General features: G+C 53.4%; 1 protein-coding gene across 1 annotated transcript; it reads right to left on the reverse strand.

Moving 5' to 3' along the window:
• Positions 1-542: 542 nt before the first annotated feature.
• LOC135441916 (zinc finger protein 239-like) lies at positions 543-5,689 on the reverse strand (the record flags this gene model as incomplete). Its single annotated transcript, XM_064701468.1, has 2 exons — positions 543-1,123; positions 5,374-5,689. Coding segments are annotated over 2 exons (897 nt in total), but the record flags the coding sequence as incomplete, so codon positions are not given.
• Between the last annotated feature and the right edge of the window lie 6,096 nt (positions 5,690-11,785).

An 11,785-nucleotide genomic window follows, 5' to 3' on the forward strand; every position in this document is an offset into this window, starting at 1 on the left:
TCCCAAGGCTGTTGCCATGGCCACCAGGGCTGGGACCAGCTGGGATGCTCGGTTTTCACGGGCCGGGGTTCAGGAATGGGATTCCCCAATTTCCTGCCCCTGCTAAAACCGTGCTGCCCTCCTGCCTCCCATGGAAAGCACAAAAGGCAAAGATTCCGGGCTGAGATAAGAACAATTTATTGATAACAGAAGGGACTGTTTACAGGAAAAACTACAACACAACTCACTGAGTATGCCTGGCCACAATTTCCCCTTCCTGGAAATTTCATCCTTCTCCTCAGGGAGAGAGAGAGTCCATTTCCTGTCCCTAGCAATGACCTGATGTGGTAGTGAATGTAATGAAAGGGCCATGGCTGGACCTCCATGTTATTCCATCCCATATCATGTCATTGGCAGGGACAGGAAAAGGTAACGGTGTCTTGCCAGCATGGATCATGGGGAACATGGATCATCAGGGCTCTTTCACAATGTGGATACTCCAATGATTGGAGTTGGGGCAGTGCACAAAATCCTCCTGCACTTGGGGCATTGGAGACCTTCCCTTAGTGGTGCCTCCGTTGGTGACTGGTCAAGTGAGAGCTCTGGGTGAAGCTCTTCCCACACTGTGGACACTCGTAGGGCCTCTCCCCAGTGTGGATGCGTTGGTGGGTGATGAGGTGGGAGTTGTGCTTGAAGCCCTTCCCGCACTCAGGGCAGTGGAAGGGCCGCTCATCCGTGTGAATCCGCTCATGCAGGAGGAGATTGGAGCTGGTGTGAAACCTCTTCCCACAGGTTGGGCACTCGTAGGGCCTCTCCCCAGTGTGGGTGCGCCAGTGCCTGATGAGGTTGGAGTTTTGCTTGAAGCCCTTCCCACACTCAGGGCAGCGGAAGGGCCTCTCCTCTGTGTGAATCTGCTGGTGCTGGAGGAGATCGGAGTTGATCTGAAACCTCCTCTGACACTGGAGACACTCATAGGGCCTCTCCCCAGTGTGGATGTGTTGGTTGATGGCGAGGGCGGAGCTGTATCTGAAGCCCTTCCCACATTCCCCACACTCGTAGGGCCATTCCCCAGTGTGGATCATCTGGTGGCTGATCAGGGTGCTGCTCTGCCTGAAGTTCTTCCCACACTCCAAGCACTTGTAGGCTTCTCGACATCATGAAGCTGCTCATGGACCACCAGCTCTGAGCTCTGGCTGAAGCTATGTCCACCTTCCTGGCTCAGGAAGGGTCTTTCCTCCTCAGAGCACCCCAGAATGGGTTTGGAGCCCCTCTTCCTATGGAATCTGTGGGGATTTTCCTCCCCGTTGGATTCCTGTGCTCTGGAGTCACTCATAACAGCCTCTTCCTTGAGGTTCTGCTGTGGGGATTTGTCCTCCCTGGTCCCAATCCTCAGTCCCTTCTCTGGGGGAAGAAAGACAAGGAGAGGATGGGATTTGCCTCCCTGCCAGAGGGAAGGGGAAGGAGATCCCCCCAGTGCATCCCCAGCAGGACGGGGTTGGCAGCAGGGTTGTCCTGCAGCCGGGGGCCGTGCTGGGCTGGGAGATGGATCAGGAGAGAGGGGGAAAGGGGCACTGACTTCCTCCTCACCGGCCCGGGTATCCCAGGGATTCTTCCTCTTCCTCGCAGCCTCCTCCTCCATCTGGCAAAGGTTTGGGAATGGGAAATCCTGTTTTGGGAGAATAACAAAGGATGAGCACATTGAGATTTGTACTGGTTTGAAGGCAAACCTGGGGAACGTCTGAACCAGAATTGCAATTAAAAAACAAAATGATGATTAAGTCAATGATATAGAAACCCTGCCCTAAACTGACAGAGTCAGAATATAACCTGACACCCTGTTGGTCAGGGTGGTGGCAGCAGTCCCATTAAATGGTGGCTGCAGTCCGGTTGGAGTGATGAAGGTGATTCTGTCAGAGCAGTGATCCTGTAGAAGGGTCTGGTCTTCCTCTGAAGGTCCAGTGGTGGTTATGGAGATGTTGTCCTCTGGGAATCCAGCAGGCAAGCTGCTCCTGGTGTTAAAAGCCTCAGCTTATATCCAGGTAGGAATGTTTAGATCCTCCCCCTGGGCGGAGCATCCCACAATGGGATGATGGAATTTTATCAGTCCTGCAGTGACACTCAATGGCCCATTAGCAGAAGATATCTCCCCTGGAGGGCGTTATCAGGGCTGAGTCATGGAAGAGATAAAGAACCCTGCCCCACCTGTTTATAGCAGTTGATGAAGATGGGGATTGACAACATGCATTTGGTTACATATTGCATGGCAACCTGAAACAGTGGGGTAATCCCTGCTCAGGGGGTGAACACCACCTCCCTTACCTAAACTGGCTCAGGTGTAAAACCCCCACACACAGGGGACAATGTCACACTTGCCCTGCTCCAGGGGAGGTGTCTGTCCCTTGTCACTCATCTTTTCTCTTTCTTTCCATCTCTCTACCTCACATTTACTGTTCAATAAAATCCATTTTGCATTTGGTATCATTAGCACCTTAATTGGGCAGAGGAATCTCTCTAACAATTTGCATAACCAGACTGTGACATTATTTTTGCACAGTGTGTTTAGGCGCTGTTCTCTGACCCCAAGTGCCTTTGACAACATCATGGCTCCCTCCACTGACGAGGTTGTGGTTCTCTCTGGAAGAACTCTTGGAAACTTGGACACCGTCCCTCCTTCCTCCTGGGGAGCTTATGGAGCTTATAAAAGTTTTTTCTCTTTATGGGAGAAATGATGAGGAAAATGGCTTTTATGGGTGGCCAGTGTAAAGAAAATAATTTGCTGTCTTTCCTTATAAAGTTGTTAAAATCACTGGAGGAAAGGGAGCAAATGTTACCATTGAGACTGACAAGGTTCATTCACCCCACGGTGAGGAACACAAGGTGGCTAAAAGTCCCAGAAGAAGCCCAGCTCAAGTAGATAAATTTCCGAATAAGTCCTGAATTCCCAGGACTGGGGGCTTTACCAAATGTGACAATCATTTTTCTCTTTATCCCTGTCAGCTTTGTGACTGCTACACAGAGCTTTCCATTCCTTTTAATAATCTGCATTGGGCCAAATTTCCACTTTCCTTTTATCGGAACCTGCCAGCAGCTGAGCTGGAGATGTGCAGGAAGCAATGAATATTGGAATTGCCACATCACGGCTTGGATTGTCAGTTTATTCATGTTTGGGATTTGTTTGCCCTTTCATCACAAGTTACTTGTGGGAAGACCATATATTCTTCAAAGTGATTTTGCAGAGTCAAGTTTGATTTCTGCCTAGTTTATTTTGTCCAATGCCCAGAGGATGCTCAAGGGGTCTCTGTGCCTCTCGCACTGGGGGATGCTTGGGAGGGGTTTGGGGGGGTTTTTCCTGTCCCTGTCACCCCAGGCCATTCCTCAGGGGTTCTCCATCATTCTCACCCCAGGGAACACCTGTGCCAGGGGGTGCTCGGGGCAGTCTCTGTCCCTCTCAGCCCAGGGAATGCTTGGGGGTCTCTGTCCCCTCACCCTGGGGGATGCTCAGGGGGTCTCCATCCCTCTGGCCTCAGGCAATGCCTGTGCAGGGCTGGGGACCAGGGGCTCTCTGTCCCTCTCACTGCTGAGGGTGCTCGGGGCTGGGGGGGCTCTCCGACCTTCTCACACCTGGGGAGGCTGCGGGGGTCTCTGTCCGTCTCAGCCCTGCTGTGACCCCACCCAAACATCATCGGAGTCAGAGGGACAGAGACACCCCCAAACCCCCAGAAGGGCTGCACCTGGGATTTGGTTTGGGGCTGAGGATTTAGGAAGGGGCTGGAAATTGGGGCTGGGTTGGAGTTGGGGCTGAGATTGGGATTAGAGCTGGGATTGGGGTTAGGGCTAGACATGGGATTAACTTTCGGGTTGGGTCTGGGATAGATGAGTTTGGGACTGGGATGAGAATAATACAGAACTGTGAGTGTGTCTAAACATGGAGTGAGACTGAGACCAGGATTGGGGTCGGGTTTGGGATTGAGCTCACCCAGAGCGGGACAGGGGGGGTGTCACGGCAGGACGGTTTGGGGAAAATCCTGGTTTGGGGAAAAACAAGGTGTGAATGCCTTGGGTTGGGGATTCCTCCCACCCAAGTCTATCTCTAGAAGTCACCTGCTGTGCATAAAAACCTCCAAAAATCAAGAGTGAATGAAAAAAAAAAAACCACAAGGAGTTTCCCATTTCCAGTCTCATCCCTCTGGGGTTCTGGTGGTCCCCTCTCTCAGGGCTGCTGGGGATCCCATGGGTCCTGGGGATTCCCCCCTCCAGGGTCCTACTTTTGGATTCTGGGAGGTTCTGGGTCCCAAGGCCCCCCTCTCCAGCCTCCCCTCAATCCAGCCACTTGGGGTTCCCCCTTCTTTCCACCACCCTGTCCTGGTTTAGGGCAAATTTGGTTGAAACCCTCCAAAAAGAGTTTCCTCTAGAATGCCGATTCAGCAGCCCCACCCTCAGCCAGTCCGGGAAAATATTTCCGGGGAGAAAAGTCTAAAAAAACTTTATTTTACAGGAAAAGCATTCACCAGCACAAAAATTGAACAATATTAAGCAATAAAACCTCCTGCTGCTCCAAAATAGATGACAAACTCCGGAAGTCCCCTTTGGTTGTAGCTCGGCCCACTCACTGTCTTATCAGTGTCTTATCAGTGGCTTATCAACCTCTTATCAGTCTATTATCAGTCCGTCCAGCACTGGAAATGCCTCAGCCCAGGTCCATCGCAGTGGGCCTCAGGCGGGACCTGCCGGTGGTGTTCTGGTTGTTCAGTCCAGAGCAGGTTTAAACAGCTCCAAAGAAAAAGAAAAATCAAAGTCCAGGGAACTTCTCTGCCTCAGAGACCTAAAAACTGACTAAAAGCAAAGGAGAGCTCTGTCCTGCTGTCTGTCTATCCAGGAGCTGGAATGTAGAGGAGTGAGTGCAGTTTCTGAAAACAAACTGCAGCTTCTTCCTCCTCCCCTTCGCTCTCAGAACCAGCCTTAAAGCTGCAGAACTCATTTCTGGACTAAGCAGACCAATGGGGTACGAGCATCATGAAGTCACCCCAGGACACCCCTGTCAGGGTCAGGGGGTCCCATCCCCGCCTCATCTCCGGGCTGTCGGGGGTCCCCCAGCTCCGGTATCGCCCCTTCCCCTCTCCCCGCCCCGGGGGTCCCCCGTTCCACAGCCCCGGCTCTCACGGGGATCCCCAAAACCAATGTCCCGCCCCGTCGGTACCGGGCCATCCCCACGTGGACCCCCCGGGACCCTCCCGAGGGGCGATCGCGGCTCCTCTGCCCCCGAAAAAGCTCCTCTTGGGGAGCCCGGAGATATCCGGGGCTCGAGTCCGGGATCTGCCGGCTCCGAACACTCTCCAAAAAATCCTCCCGGAGACCCCTGGCTGGAGCCGGGGCGAGCTCGGCCTCCGCCCTCACCTGCGGCTCGGGGCTGGGGGCGATGCTCCCGGGGCAGGGGGTGCTGCAGGCTCGGCGTGCGGGCGCTGCGAGCGCCGCGATTCTCCCGCTCCTGCTCCTCCTCTCCCTCCTCTTCCTCCCGCATTTCCTCCGCTCCCAGCACGGGCCCCCCTTTCCCACCGCTCTGCCCCGCGGCCCCGCAGCACCGGCTGCTGGTGGGGGAGCCCCCGTCGGCCCCAGGGCTGGGCAGGGGGCTCGGGGACCCCCCCGGGGCGGATCCGTCCCCCGGCCCGAGCCCCAAATTCCGCTCCGGGGCCGCTGGGCTCTGCGGGTCCGCCTGGCAACCGGTGAGTCATCGGCGAGAAAAGCTCTGGTTGGCTGGAAATTGGTTAGCGCCTCTTCTGATTGGCTGGAATTGTGAAAGGCGCTGCGCCCTGCCGGTGTCCCTGGGAGCTGCGGAGTCCAGGCGGGAGCCTTTTCCTGTTTCTTTCTGTTCTCTGAGACCTCTTCCCGATTTCTTTCTCTCCCTTTCTCCTCCCCATTTCTTGTTCCGTTCAGTCCACGCTCAATAATCGTCGGTTGCTTTCCCACGCTCTCATTCGCTCCTTCACTGGGGAAGAGGCGTCTCTCCCTCGCGGGGTCGTAATCCATGGGCAGGGTCCCTTCCCACCCCAGTCCTTCCAGGACTCGCTTCTATTTCCTCCCTCCCTCTGTTTCCAGAGGGGAAGGTGCTGGAAAATATCCATCAAAGCCACCTTTGCTGTGTGCTCTGGGAGCCCACAGAGCTGCTGGATCTTCTCCCCTTGGGAGAGAAGCTCCTTGGGAGGCACGGCAGGAGCAGCACCCTGGGAGCCTCGGGAATGCCCCTCTGGGATCCACGGCACACACTGCCAGGGTCTGGAATTCCAGTTGTCAGTTATGAAAAGATGTTCCTGCCCTTGAGGGCAAAGCTGTCAAGAAGGAGCCAAAAGCCAAGTGGAGCAAGATCTTACATTGGCATTTCACTGCGAGCCTTCATAACTTCCCCCATGGTTGTTGTAGCTCCTGAATTGGGAATTAAATCCGGGCACGGTCTTTGGTGTGAGCTGCCCTGGGTCAAGTGAGACCCTGAGAGAGAAACAGAGCAGGCGAAGAGAGGCAGGAGAGAAAGGAGGGCACAAACACAGTCAGCTGAGAAGGTGGCACTCTGAAAACAGACCAGAACTGACTGAAAAGGAATATTAACAGAAAGGAATAATTTTGCATCTTTTACTTACTATCAAAATACTATTTCTTCCCCTTCTCACAAACCTCTTGCCAGTGTCATTCAGCAGGGCTGTCAGAAAGTCCATCATTCTGGGTGGATGTTCCAAGCTGCAGCCACAAGGAAAGAGGGAATGGGGATTTTCCTGCTCCTGGGAGTTTGACATCCTCAGCTGAGGAGAGGAGGAGGCACCAGAAGAAAAGGGCAGCTGGGCTTCACCCTTCCACAGGAGAAACGGGGCGGGGGAATCTCTCATCCTGTCTGCTCCTGCTCCCACAGGGATGTGAGGGCTGATCCCAGAGCCCCAAGGGTCACTGTCAGGGCTGCCCTCAGGGAATGCTCGCCTGGTATTGAGGGGCAGCGTGGGAGCACCTGGATCTTGGGGCACCCAGCTGCCCCCATGTTTGGAGGTGCCTGAGGAGGGCTGGGAGGATGCCAGGGACATCCTGCAGTGACATCCCCCCTGTCCTGCCCTGGGTGAGCTCAGTCCCAAACCTGACCCTGATCCTGGTCTCAGTCTCACTCCATGTTTAGACACACTCACAGTTCTGTTCTCACTATTCTCATCCCAGTGCCTGACTCGTCTATCCCCAGACCCAATCCCAACCCCAGCCCTAAAGCCAATCCCATGTCTCGCCTTAACCTCAATCCCAGCTCTAATCCAAATCTCAGCCCCAACTCCAAGCCCAGCCCCAATTCCAGCCCTATCCTAAATCCTCAGCCCCAAACCAAACCCAGATTCGGCCCTTCTGGGGGTTTGGGGGTGTCTCTGTCCCTCTGACCCCGATGATGTTTGGGTGGGGTCACAGCAGGGCTGAGAGGGACAGACCCCTTGAGCATCCCCTGGGCACTGGACAAAATAAACTTGGCAGAAAGCAAACTTTATCCTACATAAAATGCCTTTATGAATATTTGATTTCCCATAAGACACATGTGATGAAAACACAAATCCCAAACACGAATAAACTGTCAATAGAAGCAATTCTCTTGCAATTCCAAGTTACATTGGTTCCTGCATAGCTACAGCTCAGCTGCTGGCAGGTTCCAATAAAAGCAAAGTGCAAATTTGGCCCAATACAAATATTATTAAAAGGAAGGGGAGACTAAGTGTAGCTGTCAAAAAGGTGACAGGAATGAAAAGAACAATAATTCTCACATTTTATAAAGCCCCCAAGGCTGTGAATTCCGGAGTTATTTGGGAATTTAGCTACTTGAGCTGGGCTTCTTGTGGGACTTTCAGCAGCCCCTTATGTTCTTCACCTTGGAGTGAATGAACCTTGTCAGTCTCGCTGGTAACATTTTCTCCCTTTCCTCCAGTGATTTTAACAAACTTTTCAAGGAAGGATAACAAAATATTTTCTTTACACTGGCCACCCACAACAGTCATTTTCTTCATCATTTCTCCCATAAGATGCTCAGAGGAAGCTGCATCCAATTTCCCAAGGATTCCTCCAGAAAGAACCACAACCTCCTCAGAAGAGGTAACCATGATGTTGTCAAAGGCACTTGGGGTCAGACAACAGTGCCCTGAACTCACTGTGCAAAAAAAATGGTGCAATCTGGTTAAGAAAATTGTAAGAGAGATGCTTCTGCCCCACTTAAGGTTCTAACGAGACCAAATCCAAGGTGGATTTTATTGAACAATAAATGTGAGGTAGAGAGAGATGGAAAGAAAGAGAAAAGAGGAGAGAGCAATGGAGTGACAAGGGACAGAGACCTCCCCTGGAGCAGGGCAAGTGTGACATTGTCCCCTGTGTGTGTGCCCTTCCCAGGGTGGGGGTTTTACACCTGAGCCAGTTTGGGTAAGGGGGGTGGTGTTCACCCCCTGAGCAGGGATTACCCCACTGTTTCAGGTTGCCATGCAAGATGTAACCAAATGCATGTTTTCAATCCCCATCTTCATAAACTGCTATAAACAGGTGGGGCAGGGTTCTTTATCTCTTCCATGACTCAGCCCTGATAACGCCCTGCAGGGGAGATATCTTCTGTGAATGGGCCATTGTGTGTCTCTGCAGGACTGATAAAATTCCATCCTCCCATTGTGGGGTGCTCCGCCCAGGGGGAGGATCTAAGCATTCCTACCTGGATATAAGCTGAGCCTTGCTGCACCAGGAGCACTTTGCTTACTGGATTCCCAGAGGACAAGAGCTCCATAACCACCACTGGACCTTCAGAGGAAGACCAGACCCTTCTACAGGATCACTGCTTTGACAGAATCACGTTCATCACTCCCGCAGGACTGCTGCCACCACCCTGATAAACAAGGTGTCAGGTTATATCCTGACTGTCAGTTTAAGGCAGTGTTTCTGTATCATTGCCATTATCTTCCTTTTCCTCTTACATTGTAATTCTGACTTAGACTCTCCCCCAGGTTTGCCTTCAAACCAGTACAAAAGAAAATGACCTCACCACTTGTCTTCTTCCCAAACCAGGATCTCCTATTCCCAAACCTTGATTGTATGGAGGTGAGGATGCGAGGAACAGGAAGGAGCACTGGGATACGCAGGCAGTTCAGGAGGAAGTCAGTGCCCCTTTCCCTCTCTCTCCTGCTCCATCTCCCAGCCCAGCACAGCCCTCAGAACAAAAGACAATGTTTACACCCTTTGTTTTCTTCCTGGAACAGGATTTCCCATTCCCAAACCTTGATTGGATGGAGGAGGAGGCTGTGAGGAACAGGAAGGATCCCCGGGACACCCAGGCAGGTGAGGAGGAAGTCAGTGTCCCTTTCCCCCTCTCTCCTGCTCCATCTCCCAGGCTAACATGGCCCCTGGCTGCAGGCCAACCCAGCTGCCAACACCATCCTGCCGGGGATGCACTGGGGGGATCTCCTACCCCTTCTCTCTGGCACAGAGGCAAATCCCATCCTGTCCTTCTCCTTCCTCCCCCAGACAAAGAGCTGAGAATGGAGACCATGGCTGAAAAATCTCCATGGCAGAATCTCATGGAAAAGGCCATTTTGAGTGACTCCACAGTGCAGAATTCCAACGGGGAGGAAAATCTCCAGAGGTTCCACAGGAGGATGGGCTCCAAAGCCAGCCCAGGATGCTCTGAGGAGGAAGGAACCACCCTGTGCCGGGAATGTGGACAGAGCTTCAGCCAGAGCTGAGAGCTGGTGGTCCATGAGCAGCTTCATGATGGGGAGAAGCCCTACAAGTGCTTGGAGTGTGAGAAGAGCTTCAGGCAGAGCAGCACCCTGATCAGCCACCAGATGATCCACACTGGGGAATGGGCTTACGAGTGTGGGGAGTGTGGGAAGGGCTTCAGCTGCAGCTCCCACCTCATCAGGCACCAACACATCCACAGAAGAGAGGCCCTATGAGTGTTCCCAGTGTCATAAGAGGTTTCATAGAAGCTCCAATCTCCTCCAGCACCAGCAGATGCACACCGAGGAGAGGCCCTTCCGCTGCCCTGAGTGTGGGAAGGGCTTCAAGCACAAGTCCAAGCTCATCACCCACCAATGCATCCAGACTGGGGAGAGGCCCTATGAGTGTCCCCAGTGTGGGAAGAGCTTCATCTGCATGTCTGCTTTGACCAGACACCAATGGAGGCACCGGTAAGGGAAGGCCCGCCAGTGCCCCAAGCGCAGGAGGATTTTTGTGCACTGCCCCAACTTCATCCATCATTGGGGGACCCACTTTGGGAAAAGCCCTAGTGATCCATTTTCCCTGTGATCTATGCAGGGAAGACACCAGTCCCTTGTCCTGCCCCTCCCAGTGACATGATGTGGCATTGAAAAACATGAGGGTCTGGCCATGGCACTGTCATTTCTTTCACTTCCACCTCAGGTCATTGCCAGGGGCAGGAAAGAGAATCTCTCTCTCTCCCTCCCTGAGGAGAAGGGTGTCCTTTCCAGAAAGGGGAACTTGTGGCCAGGCAGACCCAGTGAGCTGTGTTGTAGTTTTCCCTGTAAACAGTTTTATTTATCCCTTCTGTTATCAATATTGTTTCTGTTCCGTTTGTTCCTTATCTCGTTGTTGTTCACAATAAATTGTTCTTATCCCAGCACAGGATCATTGCCTTCTGTGCTTTCCATGGGAGGTGGGAGGGCAGCGCGGTTTTTGCAAGAGCAGAAAATTGGGGAATCCCATTCCTGAATCCTGGCCCCTGGAAACCGAGCATCCCAGCTGGTGCCAGCCCTGGTGGCCATGGCAACAGCCTTGGGAGCGGGTCCCTGGCTGGGGCTGTGGGAACCTCTTCCCTCTGGTGCCCAGGGACAGGAGTGGAGGGAACGGCTGCAGCTGAGTCGGGACAGGCTCAGGTTGGATGTCAGGAAAAGGTTTTTGCCCAGAGGCTGCTGGGGCCCTGCCCAGGCTCCCCAGGGAAGGGTCCCAGCTCCAGGGCTCTCTGAGCTGCAGCAGCGTTTGGACAGCGCTGCCAGGCCCAGGCTGGCATTGTTGGGGTGTCCTGTGCAGGGCCAGCAGTTGGACTGGAGGATCCTGATGGGTCCCTCCCAGCTCAGCCCATTCTGTGGTTCTGGGATCCCATGAGCCTGGGGATGGGGCTGCCAATGGTTGCCATGGCAACGGGCTGTGGCTGCAGGCCTGAGCTGGTGTCCATGGCAACCACCCCGGCATGGGATCTCCATGGAGCTGCCAAGGGACTGACCATAGCAACAGGGGGCTGGGGATGGTTGCCATGGAAACTGACCATAGCAACAGGGTCCTGGTGATGCTTGCCATGGAACCTGACCATAGCAACAGGGTCCTGGTGATGGTTGCCTGCTAAGGGTCAGATTTGTCACAGGCCCTCAGAGGGGTTCCATGGGGACTTTCCAAGAGTCTCCAGGCTGTTCCAGAGCTGGAATGTCACAGGCACAGACAGGGGCTCCATGGACACCTCCCAGGGGTTTCTGGGGATGGTAAAGAGCCCTGTGGTCAGAGGCAGTCACAGCCATTCCATGGTGACATCCCAGGGGACCTTGGGCTGCAAAGGCACCGATCTGTCACAGGCACTCATGGGGGCTCCATGGTGACATCCCAGGAGTCCCCAGGCTGCCAAAGAGCCGGGATGTCCCAGACACTCACAGAGGTTCCTGTCATGGGCAGATGTATTTATACAAATATGTATTCTCTATTATGGTAATGATTAAATAAAATTACCTTAATCAGAAATATTTAGGCCAGTATGTAAGAGATGTAAAATATATTTTATAGAGCACTAGGAAATTATTTCAAAGCAACTGTATTAAGC

This window comes from Zonotrichia leucophrys, unplaced genomic scaffold (assembly GCF_028769735.1).
Source record: "Zonotrichia leucophrys gambelii isolate GWCS_2022_RI unplaced genomic scaffold, RI_Zleu_2.0 Scaffold_678_27316, whole genome shotgun sequence".
Classification (NCBI taxonomy): domain Eukaryota; kingdom Metazoa; phylum Chordata; class Aves; order Passeriformes; family Passerellidae; genus Zonotrichia; species Zonotrichia leucophrys.